This window comes from Beta vulgaris, chromosome 4, assembly GCF_026745355.1.
Source record: "Beta vulgaris subsp. vulgaris cultivar EL10 chromosome 4, EL10.2, whole genome shotgun sequence".
In the NCBI taxonomy this organism is placed as follows: Eukaryota; Viridiplantae; Streptophyta; class Magnoliopsida; order Caryophyllales; family Amaranthaceae; genus Beta; species Beta vulgaris.
The window spans coordinates 48,503,401-48,527,992 of NC_079205.1; the positions used below are offsets into that span (position 1 = coordinate 48,503,401).

The window sequence follows — 24,592 nt, forward strand, 5'->3', positions numbered from 1 at the left end:
TACCTTAACAACAATACAAACACGTCAGAAGGAGAGTGTAACTTGAGTGCATAACAATTAACAGCATAAATGGGAGACAAATTGAAAGTCAATGCCAAATGGTTGACCATTTCATTAAGATCCAACATTTAGCAACCTTCTTCTAAATGAATTTCTCTTACCATGTGCTTCCGGGCAAACAATTAACAAAAGAAGGTGTGAACTCACACTAGTCCATTTTATAAGTTGTAACCCGAAAAATACAATATATCTGGATACACGTTAATAGTTCAATGATACATGTCGAAATGAAACTAATGAGATCTTACCTAATACTCCCTCTGTTTCAAATTAATAGTTACACTTACACTTTTCACGCATGTCAATGCAGAACTTTGAGGACATATATCTTTAGTTTTGTATTTGTAAAAATTATAAATATACATATTAATAAAATACATACTAATACGAATCTAACAAGATCTCACATGACTATGTTTTTATTCACGTATAAATCACAAACGAGGGTCAAAGTGCAATTTGTGAATAGTGTAAAATGTCAAAGTGTAACTATTAATTTGAAACAGAGGTAGGAATATATTAACAAATAAGATAGATGCCCTAAATTTACAGAGTTTGACCTTGTGAAATAATGGAACTAAAAAAGGACAAAAGGAACACTTTTTATTTACTAATAACTCAGTGCAAAGCAGAATAAACGACATTTTGAACACTACGAACTGACTGAAAACAGCATCATCAGAAAAAAATGCAGAATAAACGAATTAATTCAAGCAACAATAACACTATTTCACAGCCATGGAAACTCTTAAATCAAAATGATAGAACCAAAAAAAACTTCTAAATGAAATTTCATAAAAGCTGGAGTTCAATGACTAAACCGGGAGAATAACAAGTTCTGAAATCATATATTGAGGAAAGAAAGTTGTTAGTATCAGCAAAATTGTAAATTGTAAATTGTAAATATTAGCAATTGTTGTACATTTCGTACTGTGACTAACCTGATTTCTATTACAATTGAAACAAGTTACTATCATAGACCTCGAGTGTCTACCATCACCATACTCCTAACTTGTAAGATGTTCTAATTTACAGATGTGCAGCCCACTAAAATGACCTTGGTGGTAACATATCAATACACTAAAAACAGAAGATGCGCAAGCTTCCGATAATAAACAACAAATTTGCTCCTTCAAATCCTGAATCATCAGCAAGTGCCTCTTCTTTGCTGTGAAATAGCTTAAGAATTGTACCAATCTAGAACATATTTTACTGTACAGATCAGCAATATTATGAATCACATGAACCCTGTTGAACAGTATCTTTTTTGGCAGTTAAAATTTATTCTTGCTGTGTTGGTCGTTGTGTCTTAGCTTGGTACAATGGCCTGAGCTGCTTTTGCGATGACATCTGCTGCTGCCGGAAATGCATGTTATTTCCAGCTTCTGGTCTATTAATCCAATTCATAGGCGGTGATGGAAGCTGACCAACATTTTGGACATAGCTGTTTTGTTGATTGGGCATGGGTGTTGGCCCAGTATTTTGGTTCCTTGATCTCATCATTGCTGGTGGTCTATTCCTAATCCCTCCTAGTGTCAAATTCGACATAGCTGCTCCCAAATCGCGGTCATTGTGTCTACTTCCACGTGACTCATAGGGTGGCCTGTGGCCATTTGACATGGGTCGGGGCATATGATGCTGCCCATTATAGTAATTGCTATCATCATAGTAACCTCTTTCGTACCCCGAAGGTCCAGCTGGCCTTGGCCTATTAAACAAAGGGTTTCCTGGATGATTTGGATGGGGCATATATTCCAATAATCCAGGAGATGAATCAGCATGTTTAATATTCAACGTGTTTTTGAGAAGGCGGTGAGCAGCTTCCCCCAATTGTGGCCCACGTATTGTTCCTGGTACTTGAGGCCTGACATATAGATTAAGTAGGCAGTAATGAAACCAAAAATTAAAGGAAAGAAAAAAAGAACAAGTGGCAATAGTGTTTATGCACAACTATCACCCATTATGTTTCCAACCAATTTCCATATATGATACGTTTCAGAAGTGACTGTCCAGGTCGTGTAATTGTTTGTGCATTACACATCTTTCCAACCGATTTCCATTTATGATACGTTTCAGAAATGACTGTCCAGGTCGTGTAATTGTTTGTGCATCACACATGAGACAATTGTGGTGACCAAAGGACCTTGCTGAAAAACATACCATCATTTTCTTTGTTCATGCATTGGACTGCTAGGCAACAATTGATCATATGACTTATAAGGACATAAATATCTCTTTTATTATAGATCTGACGAAATTCATAAAAGAGTTACTGGATCAATTACTTGTACACCATATCCAATCTGAGCCATCCAAATACAATCAAACCACCATATTACCAACTATATTCAATCAAGTGAAAAGTCATGCAAGGAAGAAAATTAGGGATATAAATGTCCAACTCAAAACAACCCACTCAACCCCATTTATGTCGCGCTTATGTAGGCAAAAATGTCTGAAAGGGTAAAACTGACAAATTTTAGATCTTCTAGATTCTTCTAATGATAAGCCATTTATGTCAGTGGTATAAAGAACACCATAGGATTAAAGAGAGAAAATAAAGTTGTACCTTCCACGTCCAAAATTACGCCTATTGCCATTGTCTTCATGCCATAATGCGGGGAAAGGTTTCACGTCAGTATATTTTACCACCTGCTCAATTGCAAGAGAAGTGGAGGTTAGCCAACCAAACATGAATTTAAAATTCTTGAAACAAATGCTAGTATCTCTGAATATGAGGAGAGACTGGATCTCTGCAAAATGTCTAACCATTACACTCTAATATCATCCAGGATTTATTGTGGCATTGGCGCATTGCTAGTTCAATCTCAGATTAATACAACATAAATTACATGAAGTAACCTTCCCCATTGAGCAGTGAGCAGACGATGTAGTAATATATGTCCTGGTAATTGTCTCAGATAAAAGGAATCTACATACCTTAGCTGGCATGTTAACACCCTTTGGAGGCTCTGAAATGTGTTTATGAGGCAGGGGATTCAAGTATGTTACATTCCTGCAGAACAAATGGTAATGTTCCTCTTAATATAAGCACATAAAAAAAACAAGACTCAGCAACACACCAGCAGCAGACACCACTTACAAAGCTAGATTGTTCGTAATATCTGGTAGCCCATATACTGGGGAAGGGACCACTTGCCTCCATCCATTCCTCTCAGATAACCATAAATAACCATTCATCCCAACACTGCATAAGGTGAAAAGAAAAAGACGGGACATAAAAATCCCATGAACAACTGAAGTTAAATCTAATTTTCTGTTAAAAGTCAAAAATTAAGAACCTACCTAGCATAGCTGTCAATTGGCCAAGCATATCTTTGGTTAGGAGGCGTCTGATAGTAGAAATGGTAATATGAAACAATTTGAGAACCCATAGGATGAGCAGGGTGGACATATAACATATCAAACATCACAGTATTCCGATGCTGCTCTTCTACCTGCAGAGTGCATAGGTCTTATATAGTGAAAAGCAAAGCAGAAATGCATAATACGATCATTGATACATCACAGTAATTTCAAGAGAAAATAGTTTCACCAATTAAGCAGTCATCAAGATTCTGGGCTCAGGTATCATATAAATCTATAATCAAAGGCATATCGCATACAAACAAAAAGAAAACCAAGAGATGATGGTGCTGCTAGAGTTTCATGATTAAAATTAGTGACCATCATAGAAGTTTTAGTGAAACGGGAAAGAATTAATACTACTTGTATTGGGCAATTCAAAACAAATTATCACTTAAACAGAGATTTTTCAATTCTCTCATTAAAAATCCCTGTTGGGGTAAAACTGGATGCGTTGCAAACCAGGCCTTTAGAAAGCGCTTTTACACCTTATAGTAATCCCATTTTGATGAAAGGTGTATTCCAAAAACACCTTGTTTCTCCTTTAAATCCTTTAAACCATGGACTAGGGGCACCGAAATGATTTCTACTAGACCCAACATCATTTAAAAGGTCTCTGAGAGTTCAAAATCCCTATCCAAATGCAATGCACTGTGCATTGGGTCCATTGAGAAGATCAGTGTCAAAAGTCATAACAATCAAAAGATGAGTTAATCTCGGAAAAAGAGATTAGAGAGTACTTAACACAGCTGGATTCAATGATAAGTCACTAGCCATTTCCAGAAATCACAAGCAAGCTGAAAAGCTATTTTAAGCTTCTCTAGAGAAGCTAAAGATTAAGACAGCGTTTCCATTCGCTTATCTTTACTACAAACACACCTTATAGTGGGGAATTACCTAGACATTTTGCCAAACACAGCCAAAGGATGGTAATCTGTTAGCAGCGAAAGAGGCTAAGCCATGAAACTTGGAATGAAGACAAAGGTAAGACCAAATTCATTGTGATAGATTATGTTTCAGGTTTTCAAATTTTCCACGTCAGTCTTCAGCTTATGATTAGGACCCTGATGTTATGCTTTGCTCGTGGTTTTGTGCTATGAATTTTAATGAGAATTATTGAGTTTTCAGCAATTCCCCAATCTCTCAATTTCTTTTAACTTCATTTAAATATATTAGAGTTGCAAAAAGAAAATCAGAAAATACACCAAGGGGATGTCATCCATAAGGAGGGTCGTGGCAAAACAATCATGTTCTCCTTTCTTAAGCTATCATAAGACTTTTTATCCAGTTAGTATATACAGATTCAAGAAAAGTCAAGAGCCACTGAGCACTAAGCTCCAGTTATACAGCCTCCCTAAAAAGGGAGGGACGGGAGGAAAGGGAGGGACTCAAATTTTTATAAGAGAAACCTCCTCCCTAAAGATTCAGCTGATTTTCAAGCACACAAAATTGGAAGATGGCACACCCCTACTCTAGAGAATTGGAACAATTGTATAACGAATAATGCAACTCAGACTGTTCACTACTTCATTCTGACCAATTTGGCTCAAATACCATCAATGCTCAAGAGCCAAAACTCAAAGAGCTGACTGATAGTATTTGAGACTTTTTTGTTTTTAGCAAAGTGATGACTAAGAACTTGCAGCAGACAAAGACAATCTGAACATTTCAGAGAAGACGAGAAATGAGGGGATCCTGGAACTAACCGTCAAAGTTTCTTGAAGTTTATTAGTTTCAGCAAGCAATTTCTTTTCATCGATGAATGGTAACTTTGCCACACCCTGTCCAAGAATTTGAAGGGAAAGGGAGAAGAATAAATGAAATGGGAAAAGATCACAAAAGATAAATTATTAAATTCATCAGTTTAGCATGGGAGGGAGAAAAGACAAAAAGGGTGGTTCTGATGGACCTAAAATATACCTGCCAAGCGAAGCGTTTACCATTCATATCGATATCAAAATCTGACAACATGAAACTGATATGAGATCGTGACTGAAAAATATGGCTAGTCTACAACTACAACTCTACAAGGAGATAAAATAACATTACCAGACGGATAAAAATCAACCAGAGGTGATGATGGGTCTGTCATCAAGTTCCTGTACATCTGTGGCAAAGCATCGGAACTGTACCAAAACAAAAAAAATATATACATATATTATCGGTCAAACACATATGTCACAGAGACAAGCTGGTAACTCAAAATATGAGCAATCAAAACCTTGCAGCTGGTAGAGTTCCCAAGAGTTGATCAAAAGGCTTAAATGGCTCTCCCAAGAAAAAGGTGATTTCCAAATCAACTAAATCTTTCAGATCAGAGGCAAACGGAGCATAATGGTACGGATAGAACCTTCATAGAAAACAACAAATACATTAGAAAGCATGACAAACAAATCGGGAACGACCCAGAACATCCATACCAATAGGAATTTGCTTTATGTGGAGAAGACAGTTTATACAGACAGATTATTCGAAGTAAACTCAAAGTATGTTCAATTGTAAACTTGTGTGGAGTAGCAACTAAATTACCACTGCCATGAGCAAACACCTTGGTAGTAGTAACGGCAAACCCAACATAAACCTTCTATGTACTTCAAGACCTGCATATAGATTAGATCTCGAGTCAAGGACCCATCAGGTAAAAGCAAAGTTTGCAAACCTGTAATTTCATCTAGTCAAGTATTTAATACATGATTCAAAAAGGAAAATTAAAGCCTCTATCTGGTTGAATCCAAATGCTGGACATGCAACCAGAGTATAGTAAGCTGGATACATAATGTGTCAGCAAAACATATCAGGTCAGTTCGTCGAACTCCTTCCTTCTAAATAAATACATGAGGCAAGGAAGACAAAACCAACAATAGTACCACCTAATGCTGGATAGTAAGACCAACTGTATGAGAGAGCTTGTCCTATGCTTAGTTTAAAAGGCGCATGGTGCACCGAGGCACAAAGCGTGAGGCGAAAGGGAGGCGCAATTTGCGAAGGCACACACATCCCACAGGTGAGGCTCTATATTTATACTCAAAACAACATAATAATTAAAAAATATATAAGCTACTGCCTAATATTGATTAGCTACTGAAAATTGTATGATTACCTATATTTAGTATATCATTAAATAAAGCTACTTGTTGAAAAAAAAATTCTGGCCATAGGCTAAGAAGCAGCAGAAGAAGAAAAGGAGAGGATAAGGAAGAAAAGAAAAGGTAAAATGTAAAAGGTAAAAGAACACATGGCTATGACTATCTCAGTCATAAAGGTAAAATAAAAAACAAGGAAACTCTTACAGCGTGAAGTGGAAAAGAAAAGAATGAAGCAGATAGTGGAAGGAGAGAGAGGGACTAAAAAGGCTGCTCGCAGGCGAAGGACACCGGAGATACGATGGCACATGGCTCGCAGGCGACCTCTGTCACCTCCGTCGAGTTGGCGTCCATCAATATCCAGCAAATCATGAATTAGGGTTTTTCTCCCATATTAGGGATTTTTAATTTGGGTTCAATTTGATGACATTTAATGCAATTAACAAGGCATTTTGCTCAAAATTAGTAAATTAAAGCCAAGGTAAGTATAAAATCGAAGAAATTTTGTTTTTTCTTTGATTTTTAAAAAACTACTCTCTCCCCTCTCCCCGGCGCTTCTCCACCAAAGGTGGCGCGCCTTACACCTCCCAAAAGGCGCATGAAGCACGCGCCTCTACTCGACTGGTGTAACCTGCATCCCCTGGGTTTCAGAAGGTGATTTGCTTTGCGCCTCAACTGGTCTAGCGCCTTGGGCGCGCTTTTTAAAACTAAGGTCCTATGAAGGAGAGGAGGGAAAAAGGGGAACCACAAGCGAGTTACTAAATAAAAGTCTCTCCTCCAGAAAAATATCTAAGATAGCAAAGCCAAAATCCAACAAGCTACCCATAAAAATTAAAAAGTGAAACAATGAGGAGAGAAACATCTCATAGATTCCCATGAGCAGATAGAGCAAAGATTACAAGTCCCAACCTAGAACTTTGACCGCATGATACCCCTCCTCCCGGCCCCAGAAAAGAAGATAGAAAAGAAAGGGAACAGACTACATGATTCTTCTACATGCCTAACCAATTACCTGTGTCATTTGTTTCAGATTTGAGTACAGCATTTCGGACCAGCACCCCCCCCCCCCCAACAACAAAATAGAGAAGAAGTCCCAGGAAAATAATGAGATAAATCAAAATATTCAAGGAAAAAAAAGTAAACTTATGATATAATAAACAGTTCTCTGATTCTATAATCCAGGGTGCAAAGAACAAAAAGTCGAAACATCTAAGCCAAAGGAACAATTGGGAGGTGATCAAGCTTTGCCAAGAAAGGTGTCTAAACACAATGTCCTAAAAATTGAACAGCCATCATTTTTTTCCTTCTGGAATCAATCATGTAAAAAAAGGCTAACTAAATTGAAACATCTGAGCACAAGAAACTAAAGGGAGATGCTTGAACTTTCCCAAGAATAGTCAAATAAACAAAGATATCTTTCCTTTCTTATGGAAACAATTTTCATCTAAGATCCTCAAAGTGGGGTCTACTGACTTAAACCATGTAGGATATAACAAGTAGACAGCTCTTTTTGTAATATTGCAGAATGTTGTAAAGGGAAGACATAATTCCATGGAGCAACTGCATGTTAAGTTCCCTGCTTAGACTTTTGAGAAATGTCTGCCAAACAACGTTTATGACAACATCCAGGCAACTCTAGACGCAGTACAAGAGAAGCCATTCAAAATGCAGGCAAAAAGTTGGAGGATGCAAAATGCTCATACATATTAATTTGCATAAGTGCTTAGCATTGAAACTGATGGTACTGACCACATCTTTCCTAATTTTGTCAATTTCATCCTGAGTTGTTGCACCAAATTTCTCTGCATAATACCTCTCTTTATACCCAGGCTCCCCAAGTTTGATCTGCAAAAAAAATACTGATTCATTAATGTACTTGAGAGTGCCAAAGAGTTTGAGAACTGAGACTCATAAGCACGGCAAGAAACAGGTAAAGAATACTAGAATAGTACGCAAGCAGCAATACACTTTCCAATATTCAGAAAAGCATAATTGCAAATGTGACACATCTGATCTGATTCAATATCCCTACTTTTTTTTCTAAATGTATATCAGTGTTCTAACTTCTAACTATAAATTATCACAGAATAATTGAAAATGAAAACAGTTACAGCAAAAACAAAGAAAAAAAGTCCAATGAGAGCAATAATAAGAAAAAATGAAGCAACATTACGCAAATATATCCTTCTGTTTAACTTCCATTTTTTTTGATCTTTTGCCTCTTAACAAATTCTTATTAAACACAATGATCGGCTAGGGTCCAGGAACAACACATTGTTCAACCCAGAAAATAACAGTACCAAGAGCAAAAGCATCAAAACTCAGATTGTTCTTCACAATGATGAAAAATATTTAAATAGATTGACCAAAGGCATGAAGCTAGAACCAAATTTGTGACCTCTCCAAGTAGAAGCAAAGAAATGGAAGCGCTACAAAGCCTCTAACTCAAAATCAAAGCAGAAAAATATCAACTCTCTAAAATCAGATCAATTGGCCAGTAGAATCAGCCATATTAAGCCATTTTAGCTAAACAAGCATAGATTCAGTTGCCAAAGATAGTAGTGATTTCCGGTTACATGTCATAGATCAGACATCTCGTTACATTCGGTGCAATAATTTGCAAAGACTTAAATAGTTGTAGCTCTTCAAAGATGGTCAAATGATCAAGCCTCACCTTGTCTTCCGCTGGAGGCTGTGGCTCTTCAAAAGGTTCTCTTGATTCTCGTTTTGCCTTGTTCTTCATCTCCTCATTGTTCTCATACATCTATAAATCAAAGGACATTTACGAACCCATTAAAAATTAAAATCTTATTAAATCAAGTATATTCAAACATGCAATTGCATAGTCCTTTTTTAAATTAAGATTAGCCAAATGTTTGCATGAAACATGGGATCATCATAGCAACCAACTTATGAATTTTGACCCTTCATGGGATCAACTTGGGTAACTCATTGTTATTTCTTTAGAAAGTTAGCAATTAGGTAATGCAAACATTGTCTGGCCAAAATTTTATGTGTCAAGAAGTTGAGGAGAAAAAAAAAATCCATTTCTTTAAAGGACATGAGCTATCCAACCTACCACCTTCCATCTAATTATATAACAGAGCAGAGCACATGAAACAGAGAATTGATAGGTACCATTAGATGGATGTTGATTATTATATAAAGCCGCATGGGAGGTTGACTCGACAAAAAAGACTTTGCAAGCAGTGTTTTAGTTTGCAGTTGTAGCAATGGTTGTGAAAAGCTAAAAAACCTATATAACCCAGTCGTGATGCCATGATGCAACCAAGATTCAATCCCTAAATTCAGGTCACCAGAATTACAAATATAGAATTACTAAACAAGACTTGGCAGCCTTACTCAACAGCACTAACATTTAGCGAGCCACTTGAAATGCTTCAGTTTAGTGCTTCTAATCAACCAATATTAGCAATCATAACACATAACACCTCCAGCAGCCAATACTGCTGATATACTTTCAGCACTACTATGAAACAGCATATATCAGGTAGCTATTGACATGGCAAACAAATTAGAACAAAAAAGAGTCCTGTTTGGTGCTTCTCATCAATCAACTTTAGCAATCATAAAACATAACATCTCCAGAAGCCACTAGCACCAATACAGAATATATCTGAAAACTATTGCCATGGCAATCAGATTAGAGAAAATGAAACATAAAAACCCTTCCGACCTAATGTAATTTCGGCTATCATTTAAAAAATCAGACACCAAGTATGGACAAGAGATTGTACTTATCACAAGAAATACTAGGAAAGAATGGAGGAAAAGAGTGTACATTCTAGCAAAAAAGAAATAAGCCCTCGGGAAAGCACGATTTAAAAAATAGAAAATACTTAAGCAGCGAGCATATAGTGTTTACAACTTGTCTTCTGTTGGGGTGGGGGGGGGGGGAGGAGATCGTGTTTGAAGTAACAATTTTTACATGCATACAACAGATGGGAGGGTGTGTACACACACATAAAGCATACGTGAGTAAAACTACAAACATGAGCAGAACTCAGTCCACTGAGTCTGCATTGTCAATAACGTATAAACTAAAGCATAGCAAATACATTGGATGAGAAAGGAAGCAGAGTAATGGGAACCTGCTGCATGCGAACCCGTTTCTGGAAGATTTGTTCTTCATGAACAGCAACTGATTGAACAAAATGTTCCACTTTATCTAGAAAGACCTGAGTACCAAAATTACTACCATTAACGCCTATCAAGAATAGAAAGAGACTTCTATGGTGCTTTATTCATTGAAGAGTAAGAATTAAAACATTTCATACAACACATGGGGAATATTTAGCATCATGGAGAAAGGATTAATATTGCCATATAATGAGAAATAGGACAGTCATATTCAAGAGGACCCAAGCCCATATTGGGTAGCAATTATGCTGAAGACCCTCTCTCCTCCCCCCCCCCCCCCCCCCTCTCCCCCCACTCTCCCACCCTCTCTCTCTCTCTCATTTTCTCCAGCCTTATCTAGGAGCTATCTCTGCTCATCCCATCTCCGGTGGCTGTTCACAAAAAATTCCTCCCATTTATCCTAGCACCTAGTAACCTGCTGGGACCACCGAAAAAAATACCCGTCAAAGTTGGGACCGCCATTGCTTAATTGATAGTTGGAACTTTAAAAATTGTTCAGTCATAGTTGGTACTCCTAGCATCATATTTTCTTTAAAAAAAAGAGTGTAACAAAGATTGTTATCCGCCTTTTTGCGTCTCCCCTGTGCCTCTCTAGAAATGCTTCACCTAGCCAATACAAGTGTTTGACTCTTATCACATTGGGCTTTGGTGTGGAAGCTTCACTAGTTAAAACAAGGAACTATATAGACCCCAGGGCCTACACTTGGATGTAGACTTGTAAAAGTATTTAACTACTTTTTCTATCAGCTAACCCCCTATCTTCTCTAAGCACTGAGGATTATTTTCTAGATAGAAAACTTGATTGTTTTGTATATTGTTTTGACACAATAAACTATAAGAATTTATTAAAACATATTCTTTGGTCATAATTTAGCGTTTTCTACTTTCCCTTCTTTGCTCTAAAGGAGGCACTACACCGTTCCTGTTTCTGTGCTACATGAACCATAATTGTCGTCAGACGTAATAAAAGGCATATTAGTCCCCTGTAGCAAGTAGCAACCACACTTTATATGACACACAATATATATTCTATAAACAGCAATGAAAAGTTTCGTCTTGTTTTTGTTTGTTTATATAGGTAGTGTAGTTCCTAAGCAGCACAAATATTTAACATTTCTATTCTATAATGAAGCAGCTAGCATCCTATCAGTGAGTTACGCCAATCAGAAAGCAGCCATAAGTGCATTATTTTAGAATAAGTTCCGATCGTGGATACAGGCTCCTGGGACACTGTAATATTTGGGACTCGCAGTCAAAAGAATTCTTTTGGCAGGGGAAATTACAAAACCCGAAACAAACATCCCAAAACGTTATCCAGGAAGATCAAAATTTCCGGCAAACATTCAGATTTCAGACCTATTTGCCTGGTTGCAAATTTTCATAAATTTTGCTTAAGGTTCTTTCAAACCATTTGGATTTGGTCTTACCTCGTAAGATTTCTGATGACCAGAGTGCCTTTGTGAGTGGGGTAGACAGATTCTGGAAGCTACTCTGGTAGCTAACGAGGTGGTGGATGATAATCTCAAGGCAGGCAGTATGGCGTTATTTTCAGCACGATTTTAATAAATCTCATGATATTTTCTAAATATTTTTTTGATAAGGTGATGGAGATTGGAGAATATGGTTTTGGTCCTAAAAGGTAGGATCAATAGTACGTTCTTTTTTTCAGAGTTAGTTAATGGACAGCCAAGGAGGTGGTTTGGCTACTCGTGGTTTGAGCCTTGAGTTAGGCAATCCTCTTTCTGCTTTTGTGTTCTCTTTGGAGATTGATGTCTTCAGTAGGCAGTTGTTAAGGAACAAAGACGTGGGTTCCTCACATGGGTTTTCATTTTGGAAGGGAAATGGTGGAATCCCACTTGCATTATCAGATAATCAAATGATTGGGATATGCCAACAAGGTCACAGGTCGTCATACTAGTCCTTAAAGGTCGCTCAACACAAATTTTAACTCTTCTTTCACTAGGTCAAGTACAAGAAGGGTAACAGAGATCATGTTGGTATTTGGAAGTATTTTTTGGCAGGGAGCAGCCTTCCAGTATACTTTTTCCCTCTCTTTGATATTTTTAGCTACAAATCTTACTCCTCTTTCTTAGTTTTGGGTGACGGACTATTTTCCTACTATATTTCATAGTTAGGAGTTCATAGGAGCCAATTAACTTGTTAAGGATCCTTAAATTTGTTTCTTAGTCACACTCCCATCGTAGAAGAGTGTGGTCGGATGACTCTTAAGATTTTTTATCTCTCGCACCTGTCCCAACCCCTTTTAGAAAAGGCCAAATTCACAATCCCTTCCCCTTTCTACTTTGGAATAATAAGGATCTGAAACTATTCAAAACTTTTGCCTTTGGGTTGCCAGTTTGGGGAAGCTCAATACTTGTGTTAGAACCATACAACACAAGACTTGATTTCTTCACGTGTTTATGTCTTGCCAATGAGGAAATCATTTGTTTTCACATTGTGACATGACAGTTTCTTTGGAAAAGGTCATTTGGTTTTGGTAGAGAAGGGATGCATCAAATTTCCCTTTCTACTCTTTGAAGTCCTCTCCACAAACAATATATGAAGTTCGGAACTTCGAAGGCGAAAGAGACATAATTTTCTGGGATCTCTTATTGGAGGTTCTACAAATTCTTTTTCGAGGGAAGACGAGGTTTTTATAGTTTGATTTTTGTGATTTACCTTTTTGTGTATTCCAACTTTTCTGAAGAAAGGTTAGGTAATGAACTTTCTTCTCATTCTTTCCCACATTCTTTGTTTGCTTTATCTAAATAAGAACACTAGAAGGCATATCATTCAGACTTTTATATCTTTATAACACTTACTTTCTCTGTTCTTTTTTGTAACCATTTTCCAACTTTTCACTTTCTACTTCTAAAACAAATGGTATGTTCCTGCATCCATTTCTAATGGGAACTACAAAATAAAATATGACAAAGCAAGACTGACAAAATAAGTCTGAATTAGATAAAAACAACTTACTTCACCAGAATCAGTCAGATAACCACCTGTAGCTGCAAATTCTTTTCTGTATACATGCATCAACAGGTTTATAGCACCCTGAAATAGAAAAAAAACATGCCACACATATATTGAGGAAGATTCAGATCGATAAGAAAATATTTGGGGAAAAGGAGGACAGCTCCACATTGATGGTGCAATACTATGAACTTTGTAGTCTAAACAAGAAGATAATTTAAGAGCAAGATTAACCTTTAACAAGGCATGAAAAGTAAAGTCACAAAACATATGGAAACATAACTTTTCATACCTCTCGTATTTCTAATGTAGGCATATGCGGAAGGAAGTCATTGCCAACAAAGAAACACAGGAACACAAAATCATCAATTAACCGTTCAAAATTTGTAGGAAAAGGTGCATCAGGAATCTCCAGGTCATATTGTAGATATTCTCTTAATACCCATATGTTGAGGAACTGCAAGAATCCACAAAAAAAGTAATATAATAATTAAAGAGTTGACAAACATGTCTGCAAACAAGTTGACCAAAAATCACTAGCGCCCAGAAGATCAAGCACAAAACCTGATATTTTTTCTTGTAAACAGGGGTATCATCTACCAATTTTCCATTTTCATCAGGCTTAGCACGACAATCAGCTGCCAGATGACCACCTTGGCCACAAAGAAAACATTTCTCCTGCTGTGAAGGCAGAGTGACAACCTAAATGCAAGAAAAATAGTTATGAAACTGATAAAGACAAACAAGATATATAAATTATTATCTCAAAAGCACAATGCAGAACATAACAAACCTCTCTCAGAATTGAAAAGTGCACCTCATGTGTGGCCAAAGCCAACATTATCAAATCAGCATCCTGTAAATTGAAAGTGAAACAGTGACATCAATATAGACGTAAACACAGGGGGGAAAAATGGAACGTCAATATATAGGGATACATAGATAAACTACAAAGAACTCACCAATCCATACAGGCAATGTCGAGTATTAGGATCAAAACCAGGCTGATCTCTTTGCAACCGAATGTACGACATGATTTTATGTTCTCCTTCGCCGGGTACATTAGCATCAGATAGAATAACCTTCAAATAAGCACCCAATGCAGCCTCATAAATAAATATGGAAAGAAATTCTCCTGAAATCCAGAAGTATATGGGGAAAAGATAAAGAAGGGAATACTCCAATAAAGGAATCATCCGATCAGATCTTTAAGGGACTAAAGAGCACAGGAGTTATATGACAGCTAACCTTCATCCTCCGCCAGCCAGCGTGGTTGTTCAATCTCTTCTGTACATAATACTGAAGTGCCACTGAGAGCACATACATAAATTCTGTACCAGGAGTAATGACATTTGAGTCGCTTGTTTCTCGTCTTTCTTTAGTGGCTAGAGTTCTTCCTTCAGCCTCAAAATCTTTCCTCAGTCTCTCCTCCTCTGCTTCCTATAATGAAATCATAAGCATCAGCATCAAGATTCTGAGAATTGTCATCAAAAAGTAAGAAAAGGCTCAACCAAATAAAGACAAAGTGAATTTACAGCCTCTGCAGCATCTTTTGCAGCTCTGAAGCGCCTTGAACGTTGCTGATTCATTTTAGCTCTTGGTGCAACTCCATCTATCAGTTCCAGGATGACACATAAGTGATTCCACATTGCAATAAGTCATGACATTAAAAAAAAAAAAAAAGAGGACATATGATAAACCAAATTTACCAATTGCCATGTAGAGAACCTTCCTTGGACGAACCAATGAAATTATATGATCAATGTAAGCAAAAATTGTTTTGAATACATCATCATAAGTTGCAGGTGCAGGCTGCAATATTAGAAAACAAATATCAGCAAACTTCCCTTTTTGCCTGGAAAAGAAGGGGAAGTCACCCAACAGTAAGCAATTAGGAGACCTCTCTCTATGTAGCCATTAACTAACAGCTCAAAAATGGAAAGTTATCTTCCAGAAAATTTGTTATACCCAATAACAAAAAGCTGAAAACTTCAACCAAAAATACTCAGAATTCCCAAAAAAAAAACTTGCTAGCAACAATGAGAAAGAAATTACCTTTCCATCAGGATGAAAACAAGGATGAATAATTCCATTCATATCCAAGTATAAATTATCAAACTCCATTCCATTGGGATTAGGATTTGAAATATCAACTGGTTCACCCTCCATTGATTTCTCTTCAACAACGTTGGAAATTGCTAATGGGTAACGATCAGCTAACCATCTGTAGAATGCCGGAACACCCATTGATGTAATTGATCAGACGGCTGAGATCTAAAGTAGGGCACAGTTGATTGAAGAAGAACTTGGTTTTTTTGGTTTGATTTTCTTTTTTTCTGGGTTATTCTTCTTCTTTTCTTTTCTTTTTTGTTGATCTAAAAGAACGAGGGAAATCTAATTTAGGTTGAAGTATAAAGGATTAATTTTTCTGGGTTGATACTTATAGTTGTTGTAATCCTAAATCTACTATGTTTTTGTTTGGAGTGCTTATCTTAAACTATATGTGTAAGTATGATTAACAAGCTCGGTTTGGTTTCTTTGTTTGGATATTCTGTTTTACTTATTCTTTTTTTTTTTTTTGAGGGGGTGTTTTACTTCTTCTAATCACCTATGTTGAACCAAATTTGATGATGACATATAATCTTTTGGGGATTTTTTTTCCTAATGTTTGTTGAAATATAATACGATTCTATATTTTATAAGATAAATTTGTAAAATTCTTTAAAGGAGCATTGTGGTCATTACAACTTTTTGGGAAAAAAAAGTTGTCATTAAAAAGTGTCTTGATTATGCACATGATATTATTTTTAACAAAAATTATTAAAAGAGACAGTCTAATTTTAATATAAAAGTAGACCTAGTCAGTAAATGGATTAAACTACTCATCGAAAGAAATTAACCTAGTCATTATTGAGCTAATTTTGTTATAAATATTGGATTTACCATTGTCTAATTTTAATTTAAACATAGGCGGTCCCTTACAAGACAAACTCTAATTTTAAAAAATATATTTTGTTAGAGTGATGTTTATTTGTTCAATCTAGTTTCGAAGTTTTAAATTAATTTAATTAGCTAGCTTCTTATTATAAAGGAGGAAAGTTGAAGCATAATAAAAATATTCCCATTGATAATAAGAAATTAACGAGTCCACTCATGGTACACCCAGGGGCATTTTCGTGATTAATTGGAACTTCAGGGGCACGTTCGTAATTTCGCGCACTCTCTCTCCTCTTCCTCTTCCGCGTGTTCTCATCTTCCGTGTGCTTTCACTGCCATTTTTTCCGGCGATGCTGCCGCTGCTTTTGCTGTTGCTCATTTCTGACGATACCGTCGTTTTCATCGTCGTCGTCGTCGTCGTCTTCGGCGTAACATTTTGGGGGTTTTGGTCTTCATTTCCAGATCTCGAAGATTCAGATTTTGCCATTGATGAAGATGACCAAAAATTCGAAGCTGATGAAGGTTGGGATGATTGGAATGCAGATGAAAACGAGGAAAACGATGAAGAAGATTCTCAATTCAAGTGTTTGTTCTGTAAATTTCAACTTCATTTCTTCCGATTCCTTGCTTCAACATTGTAGTTCAACACACCATTTTGATTTTTCTGGGTTAAGGAGAGAGATTAGCCAGGATTATGGTTTGTTTACCTTACTTTCAAATCTTTTGTTTCTGATTTTTACAGTTTATGCAAGCTAATGATTGTTTTTTTTTGTTATACGGTCGCCGGAGTGGTTGAGATATGGAGGAGGAGAGAGAAAGTAGTTTGTTCATGGTGTGGTGGTGTGGAGCAGTGCTTATTTACCTAATTTGTGCTTATTCAAGTTTGCTCATTTTCTTAAATGAGTAATGTTTGCTTATTCAAAGTTTGCTCATTTTCTTAGATGAGTAGAAATGCTTGCTCATTTGCTCATTTTGCTTAGTTGCTCATTTTGTTTATTTTGCTCATTTGCTCATTTTGCTCATTTGGAAAAAATAGTCTTGGGTGTACCATGAGCATGGTACACCCAGGTGTACTAAAAATATTCCCTGAAATTAACTAATTGAATTAATTTCAAATATAAAAAATAATTTAAGCACGTGTAGATTGAAATATCACACTAATAGGATTAATTATTTAAGAGAAAACGATAGAGGTACTATTAAGAACATTATAAATCACGTAGGCAATGCGGAGATTTTGAAAAAGGTGATGATACAAAGAAATAAATTCAACAAGCATATGGACTCCTCCAACTACTAGGAGGGAAAACGACTAGCTATAGTGGCTAAGATCAATTCAGACATTCACCATGCATAACTTAAATGGATAAGCGTTAACTCATGTTAGAAATTTTGTGAGAGCATACGATATTTATTTTATCAATAAAGTTCAAATGTCATTATTGAGTGATTTCACCTTCAAAGTGATCACTAAGTATGAGTTTTTTATATTCTTTCATTTGTACTCACAAACCAACATCTCTATGGTAAATATCATCATCTCCACTAAAGCAATCCCGTCTTCAACCCTCAAATATAATACCTTATCTACACTTTCAAAATTTAAAATTATGAAGACTTTCTTAGAAGAGCCACATAATACATGGAGTGAAGTGAGACAGATGACTATAAAATTCACCCGACTACAATATGGAAAAGATTGATTTAGTGAAAATATTCTTAGTGAGTTTATTATAATCATGTTATTAGATGATTTAGTCAAAGTAATTACTTATTAATAAAACAAAGTTAATCATTATGAAGATGGAATTTTTATGTTGCTTTAAATATGTGTGTCTAAACCTAACAAGACAATTATTTGAGAACAGATGGAGTATCTTCTATAATGTGACACATATTTAAATTGTGATTATTAGATGATATATGAATATGGATAATTTAACCAGGATATGGGAAAAAGATATGAAAGTAGAATCAAGCAGAAAGCTACCACTAGGGTAATGTAACTTATTTACATGACGAAGAATCTTTTTTAGATACTGAGATATAATTAGAATGTTATTTCACTATGAACACTACAAGAGGGGGGTGAATTGTATGTGTAGAAATAAAAGTAACTTTTTGCGGAAATTCAAACTTAAACAAATAAACAAGCTAAAGGAACACAAGGGTTTTTTACGAGGAAAAACTTCTTGGGCCCAACAAGAAGAAACAACCTCGACCAGTAGGGATTTTAAACTCAACTCTTTCACTAATTAGGCCAAACAACTCTGTTACAACCTAATTCTACTTACGAGACACACCTTGAGTTCCTAAACTCAAGTTCATGAGCCACTGTTCCCTTAACAGCAGTTCCTCTCAACTTCACTCGAAGTTTTCTCACTCTTTCTAGCTTAACTCAAAGCTTCCCTCTTACAGAACTTCACTCAAAGTCCCCTTACCCCAAAAACCAAAATACAATAGATCGAAATAAGCTTAGTGGAATTAGAGTAAGAAAGCAAAGAACAAATGACTATTATAAGAGAATGAAGGCACTGACACTTTAATTAGTTAAACTCACTAAAACACTTAGTCAGACACAATTTGGAACTTACTTAGACATTATTATTTATAGTGACAGTAATGTAGAACGTGGGAATTAAATCATGCATTTGTGAAAAACCATTATCCCATGATGTTCCTTACCCCAAGGAACACGTTCCTCAAAACATCTCATGATCCCATGATCACTGTTAGACGTGGGAGTGTTTTTAGTTACTGCTTCTTGATTATAGTAACTACTTTGAGCACTACTCGAAAATCAGATTTAATTTAAAATATATTAAATATTATATCTGAAATTAAATTATTTTAATAAAAATATTATCTTTAAAATAAATTCCGTAAAAAACCGAATAACATTTTTATTATCTTTTGAAAAATAAAATCTTTTCCTTAAAAAGATTTTCCATAAAATCATATTTTTCCTTAGATAAAAACGGTTACCTATAAACTAGGCATTATCTTCTCAACTGCCATCAATGTACCGTTGTAATGCTTCAACCTAAGTCTAGTTCCTTTTATTTGTTAGTTCCTTTAACTCATTAGTTTAGTGCCAATTCGTCTGTTCCTTACAAAGGAACAGACTATCATTCTCAAATAAAAACTGACACAGTTCCTTACCATCTTTACTCGTTCCTTTACAATGGAACTAGAAATAAAACACATCGCTTTATTCTTCTTGCTCCAATGCTGCTCCAGTATCAATTAGAGAAACATCTTCACTTAGTCTTCAAAATCCAAACCTGATTTCTTCCTTGACTTAGTATTCTCTTTGTTCCTTTCAATGATACCTTGAAATTCATGCACTTAAAATAACTCGTTAGTCCACTACTTAGTTTGCATCTTTGTTCCTTTGTCATCATCAAAACTAGGGTTCAACATAGAATTAACCTAAAATTAAACCGTATATATTATTTTAGTTTTACTCATTTGAAGATACTTACATCTCATCCTTAATTAACCATATAGTGAAAAAAGATACTTATATTAATATATACTCCCTCTATTTTTTTTATCTTTCTCACTTTCTTGTGCACATCTCCCAATGCATATCTTTGAACTTAAATATCTTTCATCATATATTAGTAAATATTATAACGATTGAATATTAATAATGTACTAATTAAGACGAATCAAACAAGATCCCACGTGACTATATTTTTTCTTATAAATTGAAAAAAATTAGAAGATTCTCTCGAAGTATGAATAGTGTCAAGATTCTAAGTGAGAACGATAAAAAAAATAAAGGGAGTTCTTCATATGTTTCTTTTTACTTGCAATTGTTGACTCTTACGCTTGCAATGCATAACTTCAACCATTAATATCTTCAATTACTGATAATTAAAAATTGTAAAAAGTAAATATTTGAAAAATACACATTGAGACAAATCTAACAAATGTTTGGTAAATGGCTTTTTCATTGGCTTTTGGCTTTTCAATTTGGTCAAACAGTAAAAAAAATTGTTTGGTTATTGGCTTTTTTGTTGCTTGAAAAGCTGGCTTCTAAGCCAAAATGAAAAAGCTGCCTGGAGCTGCTTTTTGGATTGGCTTTTGGCTTATTAGCCCACAAACTCTCTAATAAACAGCCAACAACTACACATAATTTTGCGAAACACTTTTGCAAACAGCTTGCTTAAAAAGCCAACTTAAAAAGTCAATACATACAACCAATGCTTCCAGGCAGTCAAACAAGCCAACTAAACCGGCCAAAAGCCAACAGTCAACCGCCGATTGCCATACAACCCCAAGATCCCACATGAATATGTTTTTCTTAACTATAAATCACCAAACATAAACTAATTGGAGTTTGGTAATAATGTAAAAGTCAAACAGTTGCAAGTAAAAAGAAACGGAGGAATACTAATTTTAACACCCACATAATTCAGCCAAATGAATTTTTATACGTATTTAGGACGTTATTAAGAAAAAAACTAGTTTTAGGACCCGTGCATAATGCACAGGTGTATTTGTTGTTTTATAACATCATTAAATTAAGTCACATAATAAGAACGAAATGAATTACACAATTTCATGAATTCTAAATGTAATTGTGGTAATGAGCACATAATACAAATAAAAAAAGCGTTTAACTCAAACTATATGTTTGCAAACAGTTCCTTGTAATTAAACTACATTTGTTGTACTTGTACGCACACCGTGCGTGTTCTTTTTTTATCAAAGGAGAGGATCTCAAGACCTTTTTTCCTCGTAACTATGGACACGACAACATAAAATTGACCATGGTTGAAAATAGGTTTCGGGTGATACAGGCCTACATGAGACAAATATTGTCCTTGACTGTTATTTAAAGTTATAGCAAAATAAACCATTAAAGAAAACTGACGTCTCTGAAATCTGATAGGAAATTTGGTCGAGTCAGATGGAGTGAGTGTCATTCTTAGGATAAATACCTTTCCTCCGACATTACTTCCAGAAATAACAGTAGCTTCAACAACACAATTGCCTAAATGTTTAACTATCCTCCTGTCATTACATAATCCAAATGTTTGATTAATCGGTTTTTTCACCAAATGCCCCTGAGTTTTCACAAAATTCACCGGGTACCCTCGCACTTTTGAAAATACACGGGGTACCCCTCAGTTTTACAATAATACATCCAAATGCCCTTAATGACTAACGGCGTTAACCGCCGTTAGTCATTAACCCTAATTTCTATTTCAAAACCCTAATTAACCCTAATCCTAACCCTAAATACTAACCTTAACCCCTAAACTTAAACCCTAACCCTCCCACCACCCTCACCCCAGCAGCTCCCCCCTCCCCCACCCCCGTCGACAGTCCCACAGCGCCCCCACCCTCCCTCATTCCGGTCGAATCCCCCCACCCTCCCTCATTCCGGTCGAATCCGCTACCCTCCCCCATTCCGATCGAATCCCCCCACCCTCCCCCATTCCGGTCGAATCCCCCCACCCCGGTCAAATCTCCCCCTCCCCGCTAATTTCCGGCGCTTCTGGGTTCACTTTCACGAAAAAGACCAACGACAGTAGCCTTAGAGTGACGAAGAAACGTCGACGAGGGGAGAGGGACTGCGTGGGATGCAAGGGTGGTGGTTGTGAGGGTGGGGGTTTGCGGCTGTGAGGGTGGGGTTTTCGAGGCTGGGTGGGCGGGGGTGGGGAGGGGGGGGGCTGCCATGGTGGAGAGTGGGAAACGACGGGGGTGGGGGAGGGGGGGCTGTTGAGGGTGGGGGAAGGGGGTTGCTGGGGTGGTGGGAGGGTGGGGGAGGGTTGGTGGCTGGTGGTTAGGGCTGGGTTAGGGTTAGGGTTAGGATTAGGATTAGGGTTAGGGTTAGAGGTAAGAGTTAGGATTCGGGGTTAATTAGGAATTTAAAACAGAAAATTAGGGCTAATGACTAACGGCAGTTAACGCCGTTAGTCATTAAGGGTATTTGGGTGTATTATGTTAAAACTGAGGGGTACCCCGTGTATTTTCAAAAGTGCGGGGGTACCCGGTGAATTTCGTGAAAACTCGGGGGTATTTGGTGAAAAAACCGTTGATTAATATTTCTTAGAAGCATAACTGGCGCACCTACTTTTAATCGTATGATATGATTCGAGAGACCGGAGCATCTTATTGAATTGAGAAATTCAATGGAGTATATTTCATGTACTCCAAAGTTACCCTTTTCTTAGCTTATAGCGTCCGAACTCAAATACACTTTCTCTTCTCCGTGAATGGTAGATAGAACATGATCATTGACTATCTCCACTATCTCATTTGTTGGTGCCAAAATCGCTTTTCATTGGAAATATTTGGCTTCCCAAATATGGTCATGGAGGTTTGGATAAGTGCTATCAACAATTGCTGAATCGGATCGACACCTGGATCTATAAGAAATCTTTTGCAACCTTAATTACGGCTTCGCCATCATTAGGATCTCCAGCCTTACCGTCTCCTACACTTAGTATCCACTTTGAAAATTCCTGCTGTTCATTAGCAGAAGATTTCGAAGAACCTGATTGAAGTCTCATATTGCGAATAAGTGTTAGGACCTTACACGAATCCCACAAGTAAGACGAATTAACGGTATCAAACACGATATCTTGCCTCGTTCCCTTTGGTACAACTGGTAATATCTGCCACAGATCACCACCGAACACCATAACTTTACCCCCAAACGGTTGATGCATGTAATCCCTATCAACATACCTCATTATGTCCCTCAAACTTCTATCAAGTGCTTCTAAACAATACTTACGCATCATGGGCGCTTCATCCCATATAATAAGTTTTGTCTTGATACGAAGATCAGCCAAATCCGACCTAGGACGAATACCGGCACATGTAGAATTCTCAGTTACATTCAAAGGGATACCGAATCTCGAATGCGCCGTTCTTCCTCGTGGAAGGAGGAGAGAAGCAATTCCACTCGAAGCTACAGGCAATACAATTTCGCCCATCTTCCTTATTGCAGCACATAATGTCTTCCAGACATATGTTTTTTTGGTCCCTCCATAGCCGTAGACGAAAAACACACCTCCTTCTTGACTCGACACAACATCCATTCCTTTCCGATAAATAATGGACTGCTCATCAGTTAGACCCTTATACAATTTGTCGTGTTCCAACGTCATTTCCTCTATGTCGTAAGAAAGCTCATCTGCAATAAACTTGTTTTGTCCTTCAAACATGATTAGTTCATCACTTCATCCGGAAAAGGCAAGTCACTAAATCTACGCATGTTGCTACCATTACTTTGGAGCATGGTTTCAATCTCGGCCAATGCAAACGCTTCAATTTGATCGTCTGTCAATTGTAGATCAGCAAAAACATAAAATCAAATTGTAAAACAGTAACTTATACTAAATATGCACATTTCTTAAGAATATAGATATTTACTATTATCAGGATGTGTTCGTAGTTGTGTACCTTTATTTTTCTGAATACCACGCTGCTTGTACAGAATGTCATCATATAGTAACCTCCAAGTCTTATGCCGAAACATCCTCCGGCTTCGACATACTCCCAGATAAAAGTAACATGGAGAACAAATGTCTTAGGTAGTGCCCTGATTCTCTAAAATAAACTTGCTTCTATGATTGAGTCAACATATTCTTATCATCATCAAGTAATCCCCTTGCATAGAAAGCTTCCTTCACTAGTAGAATAAATGTTTATTGTTGCGGTCATTAGTGTCCTATTGCGGCGGGTTTGGCCGCGCAACAATTAAGGGGGCAACAATATGTAATTAATATATTGCTACAGTTTTAAACCGCAATAATATTTGAACATATTGCTGCGGTTTCTTGAGAAAACCGCAACAATATGTATATTTTTCAATCTTAAAAATACAGGTATATTGCTACGGTTTCTTCCCAAAACCGCAGCAATATATGCAGGCCGGGTAAAAAAAAAAAATTATTACTCAAGGCGTAAATTTTTTGTAGTCATAATACACTTATAATATAAACATTGGAGACTATTGCAGTACAATAACAACACAAAAGTAA

General features: G+C 36.6%; 2 protein-coding genes across 3 annotated transcripts; both read right to left on the reverse strand.

The window, feature by feature from the left end:
* Positions 1-889: 889 nt before the first annotated feature.
* On the reverse strand, positions 890-16,356 carry LOC104890966 (5'-3' exoribonuclease 4). Of its 2 annotated transcripts, XM_010676587.4 has the most exons (22): positions 15,702-16,356; positions 15,356-15,458; positions 15,182-15,258; positions 14,895-15,086; positions 14,609-14,728; positions 14,440-14,502; positions 14,211-14,348; positions 13,939-14,103; positions 13,650-13,727; positions 10,622-10,708; positions 9,184-9,273; positions 8,259-8,354; positions 5,956-6,026; positions 5,648-5,776; positions 5,476-5,552; positions 5,347-5,387; positions 5,133-5,207; positions 3,367-3,518; positions 3,164-3,268; positions 3,001-3,076; positions 2,630-2,712; positions 890-1,924 (listed from the first exon to the last, which is right to left on the reverse strand). In XM_010676587.4, exons 1-22 carry the CDS (start codon positions 15,891-15,893, stop codon positions 1,342-1,344), a joined length of 2,793 nt encoding a protein of 930 aa, XP_010674889.1. In that variant the 5' UTR covers positions 15,894-16,356; the 3' UTR covers positions 890-1,341. The 2 variants fall into 2 exon arrangements, with proteins under 2 accessions (XP_010674889.1, XP_010674890.1); XM_010676588.4 differs by lacking the exons at positions 15,356-15,458; positions 15,702-16,356 and having other exon boundaries at positions 14,895-15,079.
* Positions 16,357-22,969: 6,613 nt separating this feature from the next.
* Positions 22,970-23,716, reverse strand: LOC104891063 (uncharacterized). Its single transcript, XM_010676711.2, has one exon. The coding sequence runs from the start codon at positions 23,714-23,716 to the stop codon at positions 22,970-22,972; it is 747 nt and encodes a 248-aa protein (XP_010675013.2).
* Positions 23,717-24,592: the final 876 nt, after the last annotated feature.

What these genes read in the sequence shown, in the direction of transcription:
- LOC104891063 (XM_010676711.2), bottom strand. Translation starts at nt 23,716, where the DNA reads ATGACGTTGGAACACGACAAATTGTATAAGGGTCTAACTGATGAGCAG.
- LOC104890966 (XM_010676587.4), bottom strand. Translation starts at nt 15,893, where the DNA reads ATGGGTGTTCCGGCATTCTACAGATGGTTAGCTGATCGTTACCCATTA. An exon ending in GGTGTTTGCTCATGGCAGTG is followed by an intron (nt 5,777 to 5,955) that starts GTAATTTAGTTG and finishes TTTTCTATGAAG; the next exon opens with GTTCTATCCGTACCATTATG. An exon ending in GTGTTAACATGCCAGCTAAG is followed by an intron (nt 2,713 to 3,000) that starts GTATGTAGATTC and finishes GCAATTGAGCAG; the next exon opens with GTGGTAAAATATACTGACGT.